At 45.5% G+C, this 20,421-nt stretch overlaps 1 protein-coding gene across 1 annotated transcript; it reads left to right on the top strand.

Moving 5' to 3' along the window:
* Positions 1-12,836: 12,836 nt before the first annotated feature.
* PCLAF (PCNA clamp associated factor) lies at positions 12,837-20,056 on the top strand. Its single transcript, XM_056572659.1, has 4 exons — positions 12,837-13,075; positions 15,889-15,972; positions 18,383-18,560; positions 19,754-20,056. Exons 1-4 carry the CDS (start codon positions 13,021-13,023, stop codon positions 19,794-19,796), a joined length of 360 nt encoding a protein of 119 aa, XP_056428634.1. The 5' UTR covers positions 12,837-13,020; the 3' UTR covers positions 19,797-20,056.
* Positions 20,057-20,421: the final 365 nt, after the last annotated feature.

Genomic DNA, 20,421 nt, shown 5'->3' with positions numbered 1-20,421 from the left:
GAGGAGCATGTGACATACACGTCACTCTGGTTCCTCTGTAGCGTTACGCTGGGCGCAGGGGAGGAGGCGGAGTGACGTGTGTGTCACATGCTCCTCCATGGAACACTATGATGCGGACGGGAGGATGGTAAAACGGGGCAGCAGAGCGGCAACAGGTATCGGGCATGGTATCGGGGACATTAAACGAGTCCCCGATACCGTGCAAATGGCTAGTATCGGCCCCAATACCAATACCAGTATCGGTATCGGGACATCCCTAGTATTTACAACTCACAGGTTTTTTTTGAACAGTGGGCCGTAATAATTAAAAATCTGATTTTTAATACTGAATTGCTAGTGTTACACAAAATATTTCATTCTTAACTGGGATTATAGGAGAAAAATCTCCCCAAAGTTTGGAGCCCAATTTGTCCCGAGTAAGGAAATACCACATATGTAGATGTAACGTGCTGTGCGGGTGCACAACAGGGCTAATGAGTGAGAGAGCACCGAGCACCTTTGAGGCCTAAGATGGGGATTTGCCCTGCAATGGCAGGAGTTCTGGCCTAAAATAAAAAAAAAACTGGCAAGTGACCTGAATTTTAAAATGACACCCCTCAAGGAACGTAACAAGGGGTATAGTGAGTATTTACACCTCATGGGTTTTTGGATCAGTGGGCATTAAAACCGAAAAGTGTGTTATTTTTCACTAAAATGCTGTTGTTACCAAAAATTTTGCTAATTTACAAGGGTTAATCGGAGAAAAATCCCCAAGAATTTTTAACCCAATTTCTCCTGAGTAGAAAAATACCCCATATGTGGACATAACATGCTGTGCAGGCACATAACATGGCTCAAGACTCATAGAGCAATGTTCGCATTTTAGGCCTATGGCATATCAGTAGCTGACGGTTACATACATTCAGAGGAAAATAAAAGAAAGGAACACCCACATGTGACACCATTACAGAAAGTACAACCCCTGAGGAATCTTTATAGGGGTAAATTGGACATATGGAACGGTCGGTTGTTTCTTAAATTTATTTTCCAGGTATGGATGAAATGTATTTTTGGAAAATTAAAAATTGCAATTTTCCAACTGATATGCTATCTGTGTATGGAGTATGATGACCCAGAGCATAGGCAAAAGTAAAACGTGTGCCCGTCACAAACCCTATGCTCTGCTTCATCATTATGGGAATTTTTTTTTGGGGTGGCCATCCCTAAACGGTTACCTGAAAATGCGCACACCTCTCAGGGGAGGAGAGAGCACTGTGCATTTGAGGCCTGACGGTTACATACATTCAGAGGAGAATAAAAAAAAAGAAACAGCCACATGTGACCATATTTTGAATGGACGGGCATTTCCTAGATTTATTTTCCAGGAATGGATGAAGGGTAGTTTTTTGAAAAATGAAAATTGCAATTTTCATAATAATTAGCAAATTGGGTACCCAGAATGATGCCCAAGGGTATAGCCAAAAGTAAAAATGATGCTCGCCGCAAAACCCTGATTCATCATTCTGGGAATGTTATGTGTGTGGCTGTCCCTAGTCTGTTACCCCAAATGTGCACCCCGCTCAGGTGTAGAGAGAGCGCTGCGCATTTGAGGCAAACTGAAAACCCCCGATGCAAATGACTCTAATACAGTACTCAATACCACTAGAGGTCTTATCAGGGGTGTTATGTTATTGTTTTTTTTAATTTTTTTGGGAAGGGGGGGTTTAAAATTTGGAGGACAATGTGCTCTGGACTGGTACATTGGGGTCAAATCAAGGGGAATTAAAATGGGGAAAGATGATTTTAAAATTTTGTACTCCATGGAAGTGTGATACTCCCTGAAGCAATTTTTAATGCAGAGGCCCGGATGATCAGGGCAAGTGTCGCACTGAGTGGTGGTGTCCTTCCGAATACCTCTCCAACGACACACTCTGCACTTTTTGCCTGGAACCTCCAGTTTCGGAAGTGCTCGGGGCCGCTCCCCCCTGACCGCCAAAGATCAGGGCCTTTATGAGCACCTCCTGGAACTTGAGAAATCTCCCTGTGTTGACAGCGCTCTGGTATAGTACAAATGCATCGTACATGGCAACCTGGACCATGTAGATTGCAACCTTTTTTATATCATGCCCGGGTTTTGCGCATGGCATTATATGGCTTGAGGACTTGATCAGAGAGATGAACTCCCCCCATTTACTGATTGTAGTCCAGAATACAATCGGGCTTGAGGACCGGTGCCGCGGTACCTCGCACAGGGACAGGGGTGCTGCCGTTCCCATGAATTGTGGTGAGCATAAGGACATCCCTCTTGTCCTTATACCGGACCAACAACAGGTTCTCATGGGAAAAGGCACGGGATTCACCCCTGGGGATTGGTGCCTGGAGGGGATAGGTCGGGAGGCCTCTCTGATTTTTCTACACGGTCCCACAAGCGGACGTAGATCTGGCGGCGAGGGATTTGAACAGAGGGATACTAGTATAAAAGTTATCCACGTAAAGGTGGTAACCCTTATCTAGTAGTGGGTGCAAAAGGTCCCACACAATCTTCCCGCTGACACCCAGAATGGGGGGACATTCTGGGGGTTCAATACGGGAATCTCGACCCTCATATATTCTAAACTTGTAAGTGTACTCGGAGGTACTCTCACAGAGTTTATACATCTTCACGCCATATCTCGCCAGATTGGATGGGATGTATTGGCGGAATATGAGTCTCCCCTTAAAACTGATAAGAGACTCATCAATTGAGACTTCCTTTTGGGGAACATAGGCCTCCAAAAACTGGGGGGACATGCTACATTGTCATTGAAATGGAAACATTTCCTTATGGCCTCAAAACGTTCCCGTGCCATGGCCATACTATAGAGCGGGGTCTGGTAGAGGATGTCCCCGCTCCAGTACTGCCTGACACTGGGTTTTTTGACCAGGCCCATATGCAGCACGTTTGTCTGTGTCACCATCATGTTGACAAAGTCATCACTGAAATAATGACTAAAAAGTCTATTTCAGTGAACCCGGCAATGTCAATTTGGATTGCTGGGTTGCCAACAAACCCAGGAATCACAGGCTCAAAGTTCTCTGGTGTAGTCCAGTCAGGTTCACCGGTAGAGGGTACCGGTGGACTTGCCTGGTGGGCTGCCATACTAGTACTGGCGACAGGATCGCTAGTACTAGTATGGGGCACAGGGTCAGTTGCATGGGGGTTGTGGTCTCGCATGGTGGCGTCTCCGCCGCCTTGGGGGCTCATCATCACTACATGATGAGGAGAGCGAGGAAGAGACCAGGAAAGTGGGGTCTTCCTCGCCCTCACTGGCGCTTTCAGCGTCGGAGGCAAGTAAGGCAAATGTCTCCTCCACTGAAAATGCCCTGCAAGCCATTGACTAACACTTATGGGAAGGGGGAGGGAGTATATATATGTGTGTGTGAGTGTTTTACTTTGTGTGTACAGTGACCCCCCGACTTATGATGGCCCCGACATATGATCATTTCAACATATGATGGCCTCTCAGAGCCCATCGTATGTTGAATGCAGCATCGACATATGATGCTGCTGTGTGTCGGGGCCATCGTACAAACAGCTATCTGACAGCACTGACAACTTCAGCAAATGACAGATAGTTGTATAATGTGCCCCGTTCTGCCTCCTGTTACTCACATGCTGTCCTGCTAACTCATGCAGGCTTCCACTGTGAGCTCCGTGTAAGTCCCGCCCCCCCCCCCCCCCCCCCCAGTGCAGCCATAGCCAATAGCCTGCAGCATCTTGCTGCAGGCATCCAATGAGCTGCTGGCTGCCCTTCCTTTCCTATAGAGCTGTAGTCGGCAGGATGGTAATGGAGGACATTCTGTCCCCCCTGAAGGTATTTAAAGAACTGTACAGTACTGCATGTAATGTCACACATCACATACAATACATATACACACTATACACCCCATACATCAATGTTTCCCTATCAGTGTGCCTCCAGCTGTTGCAAAGCTATAACTCCCAGCATGCCCAGACAGTCAATGGCTGTACATGCATGCTGGGAGTTGTAGTTGTGCAACAGCTGGAGGCACCCTGGTTTGTTAAACACTCCCCATACACTCCACATACAATGGTCATCCCAGAACCAATTAGCAGTTTCCCATAGAGATATGTATTCAACATACAATGGTTCCAAGGCCCCAGAACCAATTACCATTTTTACATAGACATATGTACTCGACATATGATGGTTTCAACATATGATGGTTCTCCTGGAACCAATTAATATCATATGTTGAGGGACCACTGTATATGTGTGTGTGTGTGGGGGGGGGGGGGGGTCTACTTTATACCAAACCTAACAAAGAAAAAAAAAAAAAGGAAAAGAAAAATAAAGGGTGTTCTTCTAACGCAAGAAGGGTGTTCTTCTAACGTTGTGTGCGCCACTGATTAGGGCTCAGTGGCAGCAGGGGGCGCAGAAGACACTAAAAGGGGGGAGGAGGGAATAAAAAAGCACCTGCTTGAACCCTAAAAAAAAGGGAAAAACTTACACCCCAGAAAAAATATATGGGGGTAAGCGCCCCCCTGCAGCGCCCCTGTAAAGGCTGGGGCATGGAAAAAAAAAACTCCTCAGACGGAGGACTCTGCAAACTGCAAAAAAAGTATTTTTTTTTTTACTTATAGGAAGCTGTCCCTGCCTCACAACACTATCCCTCACAGGACAAGGGGACAGGGGGCTACAGGGGGGCTCCTAGGGCACAGTATGGAGAGGATTAACAAAATCACTTTACAGTCTCTGCTCTGCTCACCAACTACAAGCTTTTGGTGGGCAGAGCAGGACTTTGAGGTGATTTGGGGGCATCTGGAGGGCAAGGGGAGGGTGCTCCCCTTCCGCCAATACATTTGATTGGACGGTCGTACCGACCATCAAATCAAAGGGCTGTGGGAGGATCATCACTGATTCCTCTCACAGCTACCTTTGAAGAGAGCTAGGTCACGTGTGCTACGCCACACGTGACCCTTTACATCCGGATCACCGGGTCTATGAAGACCCTGAATGCCCAGAAACGCCTGTATTGACCGGCGATTTGCAGCTATCGCCGATATGGGGAGATCCCAGGACCTTCCTCGGCAATGTGCTGGGATGCCTGCTGAATGATTTCAGCAGGCATCCCGTTCCGATCACCGCCCGGCAGGGGTCAAGTCCTGGGAAAAAAAAGTGTGGGAACTTACCCATGATTTCCACTCAAGGGCTAGTCCTGCAGGACTCCTGCTAATGGGAACTGTGTTCCTGCTCTGGAAAAAGTGCAGGAACTCCATTTCTGTGCGTTCCTGCAGTACTTGAGCCCTGCCGCCCGGTGAGTGGCGGGGATCGGAATTGCTGCAAATCGCTGGTCTGAATTGACCGGCGATTTGCAGCGATCACCCATATGGAGTGGTCTCATGACCCCCCTGGGCGATGTGACGGGATGCCTGCTGCTGAATGTTTTCAGCATGCATCCCGTTCTGATCACCACCCGTTGAGCTGCGGTGATCAGAAATGCGGAGGGCGTACAGGTACGCCCTCCGTCCTTAACCTGTTGGGGAAGGAGGGCGTATGGATACGCCCTTGCGTCTTATCACTTAAGGATGGAGGGTGTACCTGTACGCCCTCTGCATTTCCGATCACCGCAGTTCGCCGGGTGGTGATCGCAACGGGATGCCTGCTGAAATCATTCAGCAGGCATGCTGTGTCAATGCCCAGGGGGGGTCCTGAGACCCCCCCCCCATGTCGGCGGTGACCTGGAAAATAAGGGGGATCGGGGGTGTCCAAGACACCCCCGGTTCCCCTGAAGGGATAGGAGATAGGTGGCAGGGGTGCCACCCCTCCTATCCCTGCTATTGGTGGGTCAGAAGCGACCAACCAATAGCAGATCGGGGGCGGGGGGTTAAAGTTCGGTTCCCCCGCTCTGCCCACCGACAGTAATCCGGGCAGAGCAGGGGTACCGTAGGTGATCGGCGCTGAAGGTCACTAACCATCACGGCGGCAGCAGGTAACGATCGGCTGCGGCAGCGGGCGGCGATGATGTGTGGCTTGCTCCCTGGTGAAGACTACGGAAGCTGGTAGGTTGTCTAGCAAAATCTGGAGGGCTACAGTTTGAGACCACTATACAGTGGTCTCTAAACTGTAGCCCTCCAGATGTTGCAAAACTACAACTCCCAGCATGCCCAGACAGCGGTTTGCTGTTTGGGCATGCTGGGATTTGTTGTTTTGCAACAGCTGGAGGGCTGCAGTTTGGAGATCACTGTGCAGTGATCTCTTAATTGTGGTCCTCTAGATCTTGCAAAACTACAACTCCCAGCATGCCCACACAGCAGTTTGCTGTCTGGGCATGCTGGGATTTTTAGTTTTGCAACATCTGGAGGGCCATAGTTTGGAGATCACTGCACAGGGATCTCCAAACTGCAGCCCTCCAGCTGTTGCAAAACTACAAATCCCAGCATGCCCAAACAGCAAACAGCTGTTTCGGCATGCTGGGAGATGTAGTTACGTACCTCCAGCTGTTACATAACTAAATCTCCCAGCATGCCCTTCGGCGATCAGTACATGCTGGGAGTTGTAGTTTTGCAACAGCTGGAGGCACACTGGTTGGAAAATACTGAGTTAGGTAACAGAACCTAACTGAAGGTTTACCGACCAATGTGCCTCCAGCTGTTGCAAAAGTACAACTCCCAGCATGCACGGTCTGTCAGTACATGCTGGGAGTTGTAGTTTTGAAACAGCTGGAGGTTTGCCCCCCCCATGTGAATGTACAGGGTACATTCACATGGGCAGGTTTACAGTGAGTTTCCTGCTTCAAGTTTGAGCTGCGGCACCGTAAACCGCCGCCAGTGCGAATGTATCCTAAAAACACTACACTACACTACCACATAAGAAAGGGTAAAACACTACATATACACCGCCTTACACTTCCCCCCCCCCTCAATAAAAATGAATGTAATGAAACGTATCGCACGCAGTGTTTCCAAAACGGAGCCTCCAGCTGTTGCAAAACAACAACTCCAAGCATTTCCAGACAGCCACTGACTATCCAGGCATGCTGGGAGTTTAGCAACAGCTGGAGGCACCCTGTTTGGGAATCACTGGCGTAGAATACCCCTATGTCCACCCCTATGCAATCCCTAATTTAGTCCTCAAATAAGCATGGCGCTCTCTCACTTCGGAGCCCTGTCGTATTTCAAGGAAACAGTTTAGGGCCACATATGGGGTATTTCCGTACTTGGGAGACACTGCACTACAAATTTTTAGGGGCTTTTTCTCCTTTTACCCCTTATGAAAAGGAGAAGTTGGGTCTACACCAGCCTATTAGTATATGAAAAAAAAAGAACTTACATTAACATGCTGGTGTTGCCCCATACTTTCTATTTTCACAAGAGGTAAAAGGAAAAAAAGACTCCAAAAATTTGTTATGCAATTTCTCCTGAGTACCGATATACCCCATATGTGGGCGTAAAATGCTCTGCAGGCACACAACAGGGCTCAGGAGTGAGAGCGCACTATGTACATTTGAGGCCTAAATTGGTGATTTGCACAGGGGTGGCTGATTTTACAGCGGTTCTGACATAAACGCAAAAAAAAAAATAACGTGTGACCCCATTTTGGAAACTACACCCCTCACGGAACGTAACAAGCGGTATAGTGAGCCTTAACACCCCACAGGTGTTTGATGAATTTTCATTAAAGGGGTATTCCAGGCCAAAACTTTTTTTATATATATCAACTGGCTCCGGAAAGTTAAACAGATTTGTAAATTACTTCTATTAAAAAATTTTAATTCTTCCAATAGTTATTAGCTTCTGAAGTTGAGTTGCTGTTTTCTATCTAACTGCTTTCTGATGACTCACGTCCCAGGAGCTGTGCAGTTCCTATGGGGATATTCTCCCATCATGCACAGCTCCCGGGACGTGACATCATCATTGAGCAGTTAGACAGAAAACTTCAGAAGCTAATAACTATTGGAAGGATTAAGATTTTTTAATAGAAGTACCGTATTTATCGGCGTATAACACGCACTTTTTAGGCTAAATTTTTTTGCCTAAAGTCTATGTGCGTGTTATACGCCGATACACCCCCAGGAAAGGCAGGGGGAGAGAGGCCGTCGCTGCCCGCTTCTCTCCCCCTGCCTTTCCTGGGGTCTAGAGCCCTGCTGCCGGCCCTTCTCTCCCCCTGGCTATCGGCGCTGCTGCCCGTTCTGTCCCCCTGACTATCGGTGCCGGCGCCCCATTGCCAGCGCCGATAGCCAGGGGGAAAGAAGCAGCGCCGACAGCCAGGGGGAGAGAAGGGGCAGCGGCACCCATTGCCGGCGCCACTGCCCCGTTGCCTCCCCCCATCCCCGGTGGCATAATTACCTGTTGCCGGGGTCGGGTCCGCGCTGCTGCAGGCCTCCGGCGTGCGTCCCCTGCGTCGTTGCTATGCGCTGCACGGCGCAGCGCATGACGTCAGTGTGCCGCGCCGTGCATAGCAACGACGCAGGGGACGCACGCCGGAGGCCTGCAGCAGCGCGGACCCGACCCCGGCAACAGGTAATTATGCCACCGGGGATGGGGGGAGGCAACGGGGCAGCGGCGCCGGCAATGGGTGCCGCTGCCCCTTCTCTCCCCCTGGCTTTCGGCGCCGCTTCTCTCCCCCTGGCTATCGGCGCCGGCAATGGGGCGCCGGCACCGATAGTCAGGGGGACAGAACGGGCAGCGGCGCCGATAGCCAGGGGGAGAGAAGGGCCGGCAGCAGGGCTCTAGACCCCAGGAAAGGCAGGGGGAGAGAAGCGGGCAGCGACGGCCTCTCTCCCCCTGCCTTTCCTGGGGTTGTATCGGGGTATACACGCGCACACACGCACCCTCATTTTACCATGAATATTTGGGTAAAAAACTTTTTTTACCCAAATATCCTTGGTAAAATGAGGGTGCGTGTTATAGGCCGGTGCGTGGTATACCCCGATAAATACGGTAATTTACAAATCTGTTTAACTTTCCGGAGCCAGTTGATATATATAAAAAAAGGTTTTGCCTGGAATACCCTTTAAAGTTGCATGGGAAAATGACGAAAAAAAATTTTTTCACTAAAATGCTGGTGTTACCCTAAATTTTTCATTTTCACAAGGGAAAATAGCCCCCTCCCCTCCAAATTTGTAACCCCATTTCTTCTGAGTAAGAAAATACCCCATATGTGGATGTAAAGTGCTCTGCGGGTGCACTACAATGCTCAGAAGAGAGGAGCACCATTGGAATTTTGGAGAGAAAAATTTCCGGAATTGAAGGCCACACGTGTTTACAAAGCCCCCATAGTGTGTGTGTGTGGGGGGGTCCTCAGTCACATGTGGGGGGTCCTCTGTTCTGGCACCATGGGAGCTTTGTAAACGCACATGGCCCCTTACTTCCATTCCAAACAAATTCTCTCTCTAAAAGCTCAATGACGCTCCTCCTCTTCTGAGCATTGTAGTGCACCAGCAGAGCACTTAACGTCCACACATGGGGTATTTCCATACTCAGAAAAAATGGGGTTACAAATTTCGGGGTTCATTTTCTCTTATTACCCCTTGAAAAATGTAAAATTTGGGGAAAAAGCAGCATTTTAGTGAAATTAATTTTTATTTTCATTAACACATCCGACTTTAACAAAAAGTTGTAAAACACCTGTGGGGTGTTAAGGCTCACTGTACCCGTTGTTACATGCCTTGAGGGGTGTAGTCTCCAAAATGGTATGCCATTTGGGTTTTTCTGCTGTTCTGGCACCATAGGGGCTTCCTAAATGTGACATGCCCCCCAAAAACAATTTCAGAAAAATTCACTCTCCAAAATCCCATTGTCGCTCCTTCCCTTCTGAGCCCTCTACTGCACCCGCCGAACACTTGACATACACATATGAGGTATTTCCTTGCTCGAGAGAAATTGGGTTTCAAATTTTGAGAGGATTTTTCTCCTTTTACCCCTTGTAAACATTTAAAAACTGGGTCTACAAGAACAAGAACAGTGTAAAAAATTAAGATTTTGAATTTCCTCCTTCACTTTGCTGCTATTCCTATGAAACACCTAAAGGGTTAACACACTTACTGAATGTAATTTTGGATATTTGAGGGGTGCAGTTTTTATAATGGAGTCATTTGTGGGGTATTTCTAATAAGAAAGCCCTTCAAATCCACTTCAAAACTGAACTGGTCCCTGAAAGATTCCGATTTTGAAAATTTTGTGAAAAATTGCTGCTGAACTTTGAAGCCCTCTGATGTCTTCCAAAAGTAAAAACATTTCAACTTTATGATGCAAACATAAAGTAGACATATTGTATATGTGAATCAATATATAATTTATTTAGAATATCCATTTTCCTTACAAGCAGAGAGCTTCAAAGTTAAAAAGCAAAAGTTTCAAATTTTTCATCAAATTTTGGAATTTTTCACCAAGAAAGGATTCAAGTATCGACAAAATTTTACCACTAACATAAAGTAGAATATGTCACGAAAAAACAATCTCGGAATCAGAATGAAAGGTAAAAGCATCCCAGAGTTATTAATGCTTAAAGGAGTAGTCCAGTGGTGAACAACTTATCCCCCATCCTAAGGGTATAAGTTGCAGACCGCGGGGGTCCGACCGGTGGGGCCCAGCGATCTCCTGTACGAGGCCCCCGACAGCCCGCAGGAAGGGGGCGTGTCGACCACTGCACGAAGCGGCAGCCGACACGTCCCCTCAATACAACTCTGTGACAGAGCCGGAGCGCTGCCTTCTGCAATCTCCGGCTCTGCCATAGCGATGTATTGAGGGGGCGTGTTGGCCGCCGCTTTGTGCAGTGGTCGACACCCGCTATGTGGCCGGAGAGCCTAGCCCCCCTGTACAGAGAGATCGCAGGGGGCCCCAGCGGTCGGACCCCGCGATCTCAAACTTATCCCCTCCTTAGGATAGGGGATAAGTTTTTCACCACTGGACTACCCCTTGAAAGTGACAGTGGTCAGATGTGCAAAAATGCTCTGGTCCTTAACCCCTTAAGGACCAAGGACGTACCGGTACGTCCTTGGTCCTGCTCTTCTGATATAACGCGGGGTTACACAGTAACCCCGCGTCATATCATGGCGGGCCCGGCGTCATAGTGAAGCCGGGACCCGCCTCTAATAGCGCGCAGCGCCGATCGCGGCGCCGCGCGCTATTAACCCTTTAGCCGCGCGCTCAAAGCGGAGCCGCGCGGCTAAAAGTGAAAGTGAAAGTTCCCGGCTAGCTCAGTCGGGCTGTTCGGGATAGCCGCGGCTAATCGCGGCATCCCGAACAGCTGACAGGACAGCGGGAGGGCCCCTTCCTGCCTCCTCGCTGTCCGATCGCCGAATGACTGCTCAGTGCCTGAGATCCAGGCAGGAGCAGTCATCCGGCAGAATCGTTGATCACTGGTTTCTTATGAGAAACCAGTGATCAGCATAGGAGATCAGTGTGTGCAGTGTTATAGGTCCCTATGGGACCTATAACACTGCAAAAAAAAAAAGTGAAAAAAAAAAAAGTGAATAAAGATCATTTAACTCCTCCCCTATTAAAAGTTTGAATCACCCCCCTTTTCCAATAAAAAAAAAAACACAGTGTAAATAAAAATAAACATATGTGGTATCACCGCGTGCGGAAATGTCCGAATTATAAAAATATATCATTAATTAAACCGCTCGGTCAATGGCGTGCGCGCAAAAAAATTCCAAAGTCCAAAATAGTGCATTTTTGGTCACTTTTTATATCATTTAAAAATGAATAAAAAGTGATCAATAAGTTCTATCAATGCAAAAATGGTACCGTTAAAAACTTCAGATCACGGCGCAAAAAATGAGCGCTCATACCGCCCCATACACGGAAAAATAAAAAAGTTATAGGGGTCAGAAGATGACAATTTTAAACGTATTAATTTTCCTGCATGTAGTTATGATTTTTTCCAGAAGTCCGACAAAATCAAACCTATATAAGTAGGGTATCATTTTAATCATATGGACCTACAGAATACATATCAGGTGTCATTTTTACCGAAAAATGTACTACGTAGAAACGGAAGCCCCCAAAAGTTACAAAACAGCGTTTTTTTTTTTTTAATTTTGTCGCACAATGATTTTTTTTCCCGCTTCACCATAGATTTTTGGGCAAAATGACTGACGTCATTACAAAGTAGAATTGGTGGCGCAAAAAATAAGCCATCATATGGATTTTTAGGTGTAAATTTGAAAGAGTTATGATTTTTTAAAGGCAAGGAGCAAAAAACGAAAATGCAAAAACGGAAAAACCTCCGGTCCTTAAAGGGGTATTCCAGGAAAAAACTTTTTTTTATATATCAACTGGCTCCAGAAAGTTAAAAAGATTTGTAAATTACTTGTATTAAAAAATCTTAATCCTTTCAGTACTTATGAGCTTCTGAAGTTTAGGTTGTTCTTTTCTGTCTAAGTAATCTCTGATGACACATGTCTCGGGAACCGCCCAGTTTAGAAGAGGTTTGCTATGGGAATTTTCTTCTAAACTGGGCGTTTCCCGAGACACGTGTCATCAGAGATTACTTAGACAGAAAAGAACAACATTAACTTCAGAAGCTCATAAGTACTGAAAGTATTAAGATTTTTTAATAGAAGTGATTTACAAATCTGTTTAACTTTCTGGAACCAGTTGATATATATAAAAAAGTTTTTTTCCTGGAATACCCCTTTAAGGCTAAACTGGGACTGGTCCTTAAGGGGTTAACAATACAGAGAAACTATTGCTCCGGTTCTGTATCAATCCGCCATATTGCTTCTACATGAACCGGAACCGTAGCCAGTCACACATGTGAGCGGGAAACTCAAGATCTGCACAGACCACGCCTCATCGCCACCAGCACTACTGAAGAGACTTCGGGCGGGAAGGAAACGTGACAGGTTGAATGACATCTTCTTCTCCGCTCTCATTGGCCTATTATCGAGGAGTGGGCGGTGCCTACGGAGATCTGTGCAATAGGAAGACAGGAGGCGAGGCGGAATTTCGAGCGCCAAACTGGGATCTTTAAAGTGCGCTATAGAGCGGCGTTCTGGTATTGAAGCGGTAACGTGTGTCACGGCGTGATCATGGTGCGAACCAAGGCGGACAGTGCGGGCTCATCTACCGGCAGCTACAGGAAAGGTGAGGCGTTTAACGTCAGCACCGCCATCTTTTGTGTGGTCACCGGGTTTCAAGTCTTTTCCTTACTTATAAAATCTGCGCTGTCCGTGTAGTTGGTGATCGATAAAATGTTCAAACTGGGGTCATGTGCGGTAGTGTCTGGGCTACATATGGTGAATGCCGAAAGGACGGGATGGTAAAGGTTAATGTGTTTTGGCGCCAAGGGGAGGAGCGCGCCAAAATACCTGTCAGTGCGCTATCTGTAAATGTCCAGTGCAGTGTTTCTCAACGAAGGTGCCTCCAGCTGTTGCCAAACTACAATTCCCAGCATGCCCGGACAGCCGAAGGCTGTCCGGGCATGCTGGGAGTTGTAGTTTTGCAACAGCTGGAGGCACCCTCGTTGAGAAACTTCTGTAGTGTGTGGTATGGGATACAGGGGGCTATAGAATCTGTTCACACCTTGTTCTGTACTGTGGTGCTTGTTGTAAGACGGTGTACCTCCACCTAGCTGGAGAAGGTGTCTCCAAAATGTTCATAGGTAATATGAGGTGCTGTCACTTGTGCTCTGAGCTCAGGTCTCCCTCAAGGTAGTGTTGCACATGCAGTGTTTTAATGTGTATATTTTCTGCTGCATAGCTTGTTAACTATCAGTCAATGGGTATCAAAATAGCAGCAAAACATGGCACTTGTGACCCTACCCTAAAAGTTTGAAATACTGTACTTTGGTTATGTTCTCACTACTGTGCTCAGCTTAAGGGAGCCCTGTCTCTGAAAGGATGGGACTGATCACTTCTAGTCCTCTGCTCAACTTACCTAACATACTGGACCTCATTCAAGTAAATGGAACACGACTGTATCTGCTGTGCTCTGATCTCTTCAGGGTCTCATTGGCACGAAGCTGAACAAGTCAGAGCATAACAGCAGTGTATACTTGGTATACAGCTCGTTTCACATCTATGGCGGAGAGAAAAATACTGCTAGTATGAACTACAGTGATCCTTCAACATACAATGTCTTTTCTGGACCATTGTAACTTGAAATTAGACTTGGCATACAATGCTACGAACAGTACAGATCTGCGAAACATGTCAATGGCTGGAACAACTGACCAATCAGAATGGGCGATTTACTGGGAAAACCCCTGTATTACTGAAGTGCATGCACTGACTGATCATCTGTACTACTCTTTACCTGTGCTAGGGTCAGATGCTCCGGGGGGGGGGGACGGGACGACAGCTCCATTTAACTTTTTGGACATTGTGTACTGTACAGGACCCTGAAGAAGCTCCTGTCCTCTACATATACAGTGATTACAGCTCCCAGCAGATCTTTATTACTTATATGTAAGGTTTTGTTTTATCTAGATTAGTATATTAGTTAACTACTTATTTTTCTTTTAATACTCACTTTTTCCTATTTTTGGAGGCTTCAGAACCAATTACCAGGTTTCCATAGTTAGGCTGCATTCACATCACGACTTCTCCATTCGACCTGAGTACACAATTTTTATAACTTAAAATCGTATATAAAGTCGGATCCATTGACCTCCATTAAAATCGGATCCATTACACAGATCCGATTTCACACGATTTTTGTTCAGGTCTGAATTCGTGGTCAGACCCGAACAAAAATCGTGATATCGGATGTGTGTAATGGATCTGACTTTATATATGATTTTAAGTAATAAAAATCGTGTGCTCAGGGTGGATGGAGAAATCCTGATATGAATGCAGCCTTAGTCTCCACATACAATGGTTGTTCTGGAGCAAATTAATATTGTAACTTGAGGGACCACTGTATCTACTCTGTAATATTGCTAGTATGGGCTCTAGTAAAGTCAATGGCACACAAAAAACTTATGTATCTTTATTTTTATATATTTTTCTTGAAATGTAGTCATGCAGATGTGAACCTAGCTAAATTCATACTGGTTAATAGAGAAGCCGATATACTGCCGTTTAGCATTTGACTTATTGTTTGCACCTTTTAAAGTCAATAGGTGTGCTGCAGTGTATTCTGGACTAAACTTTCACTTTACAAAAGCTTGTTAAAGGGGTAGTCCAGTGGTGAAAAACTTATCCCCTATCCTAAGGATAGGGGATAAGTTTGAGATCGCGGGGGTCCGACCGCTGGGGCCCCCTGCGATCTCTCTGTACGGGGCCCCGGCTCTCCGCCGAGATAGCGGGTGTCGACCCCCGCACGAGGCGGCGGCCGACACGCCCCCTCAATACATCTCTATGGCAGAGCCGGAGATTGCCGAAGGCAGCGCTTCGGCTCTGCCATAGAGTTGTATTGAGGGGGCGTGTCGGTCGCCGCCTCGTGCGGAGGTCGACACGCCCCCTTCCCGTGGGCTGTCGGGGCTCCGTACAGGATATCGCAGGGGGCCCCAGCGGTCGGACCCCCCGCGATCTGCAACTTATCCCCTATCCTTAGGATAGGGGATAAGTTGCTCACCACTGAATCACCACTGGACTACTCCTTTAAGAAATGAAAGCTGAACTGTGATTGTTTTTTTTTTTTTTTTTTTTTTTTTTTTTTTTTAAATGGGGAAAAAAGACAATTGGGGCTTCAGGCTGATTGAAAAAGCTCCTATTGTGTTTGAGTAAGTTCATATGTATAGAATCTGCCTCAGATTTCAACCACAAGCTTGGCCAAAACTTCTGATCTGCTGCCGATCCTGTTTGTGTGACTGTATGCTTAAAGGTATTCTCCGGTGTTTTATTACTTATCTACAGGTTAGGGGGGGGGGTGAGTGTCTGATTGGTGGGTTACCCAGTGCCTATTTTAATTTAAGAACTTTACCCCTGTATTGACTTTGATATATTTATATTAAGCTGTTGCTGCCAGAGCACCAAGAAAATCGTTTGGCGCCAGCCCTGGTTCCTCGAATCATTCAACATCTCCCACTGGAAAGAAATGTAAGTTATGAAATAACTGCACTTTGTAGAGATGACTTGAGATACATATGTGACTTTTTGTTGTTGATTGGTTTGCAAAGTTTGAGTTAAAGGAAACCTATGGTTATTGGTTAGTTTCAGACATGTTACACTCTAAAACACTGCAGCACTTAAGGAGTCCTAAGGGAAGTTCACTAAGAGCAGTAGTGTATAACACTGTTCTTTAACCCCTTAAAGACAAAGGACGTTAATCTACTTCCTGATTAAGTAATGAGACATCAGTGGTCGTGTTGATGTCCGCCATTAACCTCTAAGATGTCTTAATACAGATCATGGCATCTGTGGTAATTGCGGGTATTATATTATGATTCGGGATCCAATTGTCCAAAATGGATGCCGGAGGTCCCTTCAACTACCTCAGCTGCTCTCCCAGGGTCTTCTGCTCTGGTCCGACATCGAGCAGAAGATTGCTGATGATAATCATTTCTATGCATAGCACTGAACAGTATTGGCAATCAAATGATAGTTATAAATCCCCCTGTATGCATAATTGTCCAAACTATCATGTAGTAAACAAAGTCCAAAATTCCTGCATTTTTGTGTGTAAAAAATAAAAATAAAAAAAAAATTATAATTGCCTTAAAGGTCATACGCACAAACTACAGGTCATGGCACAGAAAATAAACCTTCATATGGAAAAATGGTAGGACAAATTTAAACAAATATTTAGTAAAAACGTTTGGCTTAAAAAAAAAAAAAAAAAAGTAAAATAGGAAAGTAGGTAGCCCCCCGGTGATCTCATGCACAGGGCCCCAGCATTACCGGTCTGAGCGGCTAATGCGCTTAGCGTCGAACTCTCTGAGGTTGATGGTACACCCCCCTCCCCATACAGTTCTCTGGGAGAGGTGGCGAGGCACGAATGCTGTCTCATAGAGATACATGGAGGAGGCGTGTCGGCTGTGGCCTTGTACAGGAGACTGGGGTTGGACCCCCACGATCAGATCCTTATCCTGGGGATAGGGGATAAATTGTTGAAATATCATTCACTAGCTATATAGGACAGCTAGTGAGTGAGGAAACATCATACAGCCATCTACTGTCCACGTCCTTCTCTAAAAGCAGCAACCACTCTCCTGAGATGCTGACCATGTGGTTTCTGGACTGTTGAGTCATGCTCTTTAGTCCTGAGAACTGGGAGGTGTGCAGCCTCAGCCAATCAGACACTGAATCTCTGCTGCTCAGAGCAGGATGTTAAAGGGGTTCTCCAGTGGAAAACTGATTAAAATCAACTGGTGCCAAAACGTTAAACAAAGTTGTAAACTACTTCAATTTAATAATAATTCTTCCAGTACTTATCAGCTGCTGTGTGCTCCATATGAAGTTATTTTCTTTGAATTTCTTTTCTGTCTGACCAGTGCTTTGACACCTGTCCATGTAAGGAACTGTCCAGAGCAGGAGCAAATCCACATAGCAAACCTATCCTGCTCTGGACAGTTCCTGACACAGAAAGGTGTCAGAGCACTGGTCAGACAAAACCCTGTGGAGCATAAAGTGGCTGATTACTTAAAAGATTAAGGGTGGGTTCACACCATGTTTTCAAGTTTCCCATATACGTTTTCAGTATTGAAAACATATGGAACCGTATTGAAAACCGTATGCATCCGGTTGCGTACAGTTTTCTCCTGTACTCAAAACCGTGGTTGACCACGGTTTAGTCTCTGGTTTAAGAACCATACTGCAACTGCATACACTTTAAACATGGACGTCAATGGGAAACGGACATGTATATACGGTTCCATACGGGAAACCATATACGGTTTTTACTTTGCACATGCGCATTTGCATCCTAAAGTCCCCACCCAACACCCCTCACATTTAAAATGGAAAATTTTCAAAAGTGTTTTTTAATAAAAACAGATGGAACTGTATGCACTTTTAAAAACTCACTGTTTACTCTTTCCCCATACTGTTACATCCGTGTTTGTTTTTACGTGTGTGAAAAAAAATTAAATAAAAAAAGTACCTCTTTAAGTGCTTCTGAGTGAGCTGGGTGCCAGAGCTGCAATGATTCCTGGGACTTGTAGGCAAGAGATGGGAAGGCTGGAGAATATCAAGCAGCCAGAGAAGACAAGAGGCCTCAGGAGCCATGCATATGTGACAGGATGGGTTACAGGGAACATATCCAGGTAGTGTGGTGGCTTTGGGTTTTAAAATGTATACTTAAGTACCCCTTTAACAGTTCAAAGCAATCAAATAACAAGATGCTTCAAACAGTCATCTATAGGGACTTCATGTTTTTAATAAAAACAAAACCCTAGTTAAGGCAAACATTTTGTACTGTTGAATAAATCTTATCCAAATATCCTTTTACAATGTGGCTATCTTAATCTACCAAACATTAATTTTTCTTTCTGCTCTCTAACATGTGAAGCTGAAGGCAAATATGCAGGGGGCAACCCTGTATGTGTTAGACCTACACCAAAGTGGCAGAAGGGTATTGGAGATTTCTTTGGTTCTCCATCAACAAGCCGCCCTGAAAAAGAAAACCGCGTGCCATCTGAGGATGAGGAGGAAGCTGGTGGCAGTGGAGTCGGGAAAGCCCCAAGGAAGTAAGTTGCTTATGCTGGTGCTGGTTAAGTGTGTGCTTATGGTCCTTGTTACACTGGAGAGAATGTATACAGACATTTATCAAAACTGTACTAGCTTTCTTGCTGAAAAGTTGCATCTTTAGTGGTGGTCGTGCAATATAATTATCAAATGTTGCCCAGACTCTGCTAAATGACGACAGAACTGTTCTACCTTTAAATGCCACAGAGTAGTGGCCATGCAACAAATGTATTAAATGTTGCATGGATATTAATATAATTGCTGCATAGTTATATATGGCAGGGTTGACCTGTCCTGTGATAACTTCTAAATCTGACCCGTGCAACTTTTCACAAAGTTATTGATCACTGCACAAAGTAATCTAAATAAGAACACTTCATGGCCAAGAAACTTGGTCTAAATGAAATGTTGCACGGGGCCAGCTTGTGACTTCCTGCGACAAATTTTGAATATAGTCTAGAGATGAGCAAAGTTACAGCAATTCGATTCACCGCAAACCTCGCGGCTCTGAGGTTGCTGACTTTAGCCTGCATAAATTCAGCTTTCAGGTGCTCCGGTGGGCTGCTGACTCTCTTCTAAGACAGTATCCACCTTTTCCAGCCCACCGGAGCATCTGAAAGCTGAACTAATTTATGCAGGATAAAGTCAGCAACTGCCGAGCTGCAAGGTTCATAAAGAATTGAATTGCTGTACCTTCGCTCATCTAATAGTCTTAACAGATTTCCCTCACTCACTTTTTAAGGCTAGTATCAATATAGGTGTGATGTAGTAGTTCTGTTTGCTTGGTATAATTTCTGCACAATTATAGAAACCAGTGAACTGCAGAGCTAGGTTTTAAGCTTTGTGCTCATCTGATCTTGTACTTGTCCTATTAGGAGATGTAGGTTTATCAAATCTTCTAAACTTAATTTGCGCAAATACAGCTAAACTGCAAGAAGTGGTAGACCGAACAGTACACAACTTTGAAAATGTCCATGTAGTTTACACAATTGTAATTTTTGCACATTTAGAACAATATAGTATAAAAACTGATGCGCCCCCCCCACTGTTGAAAATAGACAGTAAACTTGCCTCATATGACACTACCCTGAAGGCAGCTGAGTACAACTGCAGTTTAGTATGAGTGAATTTAACATTCGTCTTAATGAATATTTAAGCAGCTGAACTGTAAACACTTTTTTTTCTTCAATTGCAGATCTCGCCCTTTGCCTGAAGAAGATGGATCAGATGAAGACTAAAACTCAGGATATTTTAGTTAATGTAAATTTGTAAATATTTGCCTTTTTTGTATAAATGTCTATTTACAATTCATGTGACATGAATCATTTTTAGCAGTTTATTCTTTTTGTCTAAAACTAACTTTACACCTCACATTTAAAGTTTCCCGAAAACAATACAGCAGTTTCTCTATTGTCTGAAGTAGTATTCTGGTGGACCCCTAAATATATTACATTGGCTTATTTTGTTTAAAGAACTAGACTAATAAAACCATTTTGAATTAACAGTTGTACTTGTTCCTTGTAATCCTACTGTGTTAACATAAGTGGGTGTAAACTTCCAGGAAAGGTGCCTAATCGGGTTGTATAGGGAAAGTTTGATGGCCTTGCCACAAATGGAACATTAATTTGGTGCCTTAAAATTACGGGTCGACTAATTATCAGCTTGGCCGATATTCACAATTTTCTAAGTTATCAGTATCGGCATCTAACCTGCCGATAGCGCAGGTGCTTTTTAAATCATTGAACTGCAGCGGCTTTTGTAGGGCCGGAGACTGCCGCCACTCGCTTCTCTCCCCCTGCCTGTCCTCTCATGTAAGAGGAGGCAGGCGGGGGGCTCTTGAAGACATCATATTGCACTGACTAC

Source organism: Hyla sarda, chromosome 4 (genome assembly GCF_029499605.1).
Source record: "Hyla sarda isolate aHylSar1 chromosome 4, aHylSar1.hap1, whole genome shotgun sequence".
Classification (NCBI taxonomy): domain Eukaryota; kingdom Metazoa; phylum Chordata; class Amphibia; order Anura; family Hylidae; genus Hyla; species Hyla sarda.
Note: the sequence above shows the minus strand (reverse complement) of the source record. Positions and strands in the feature narration are given on the sequence as shown.

What these genes read in the sequence shown, in the direction of transcription:
- PCLAF (XM_056572659.1), top strand. Translation starts at nt 13,021, where the DNA reads ATGGTGCGAACCAAGGCGGACAGTGCGGGCTCATCTACCGGCAGCTAC. An exon ending in TACCGGCAGCTACAGGAAAG is followed by an intron (nt 13,076 to 15,888) that starts GTGAGGCGTTTA and finishes ATTTATATTAAG; the next exon opens with CTGTTGCTGCCAGAGCACCA. An exon ending in GTCGGGAAAGCCCCAAGGAA is followed by an intron (nt 18,561 to 19,753) that starts GTAAGTTGCTTA and finishes CTTCAATTGCAG; the next exon opens with ATCTCGCCCTTTGCCTGAAG.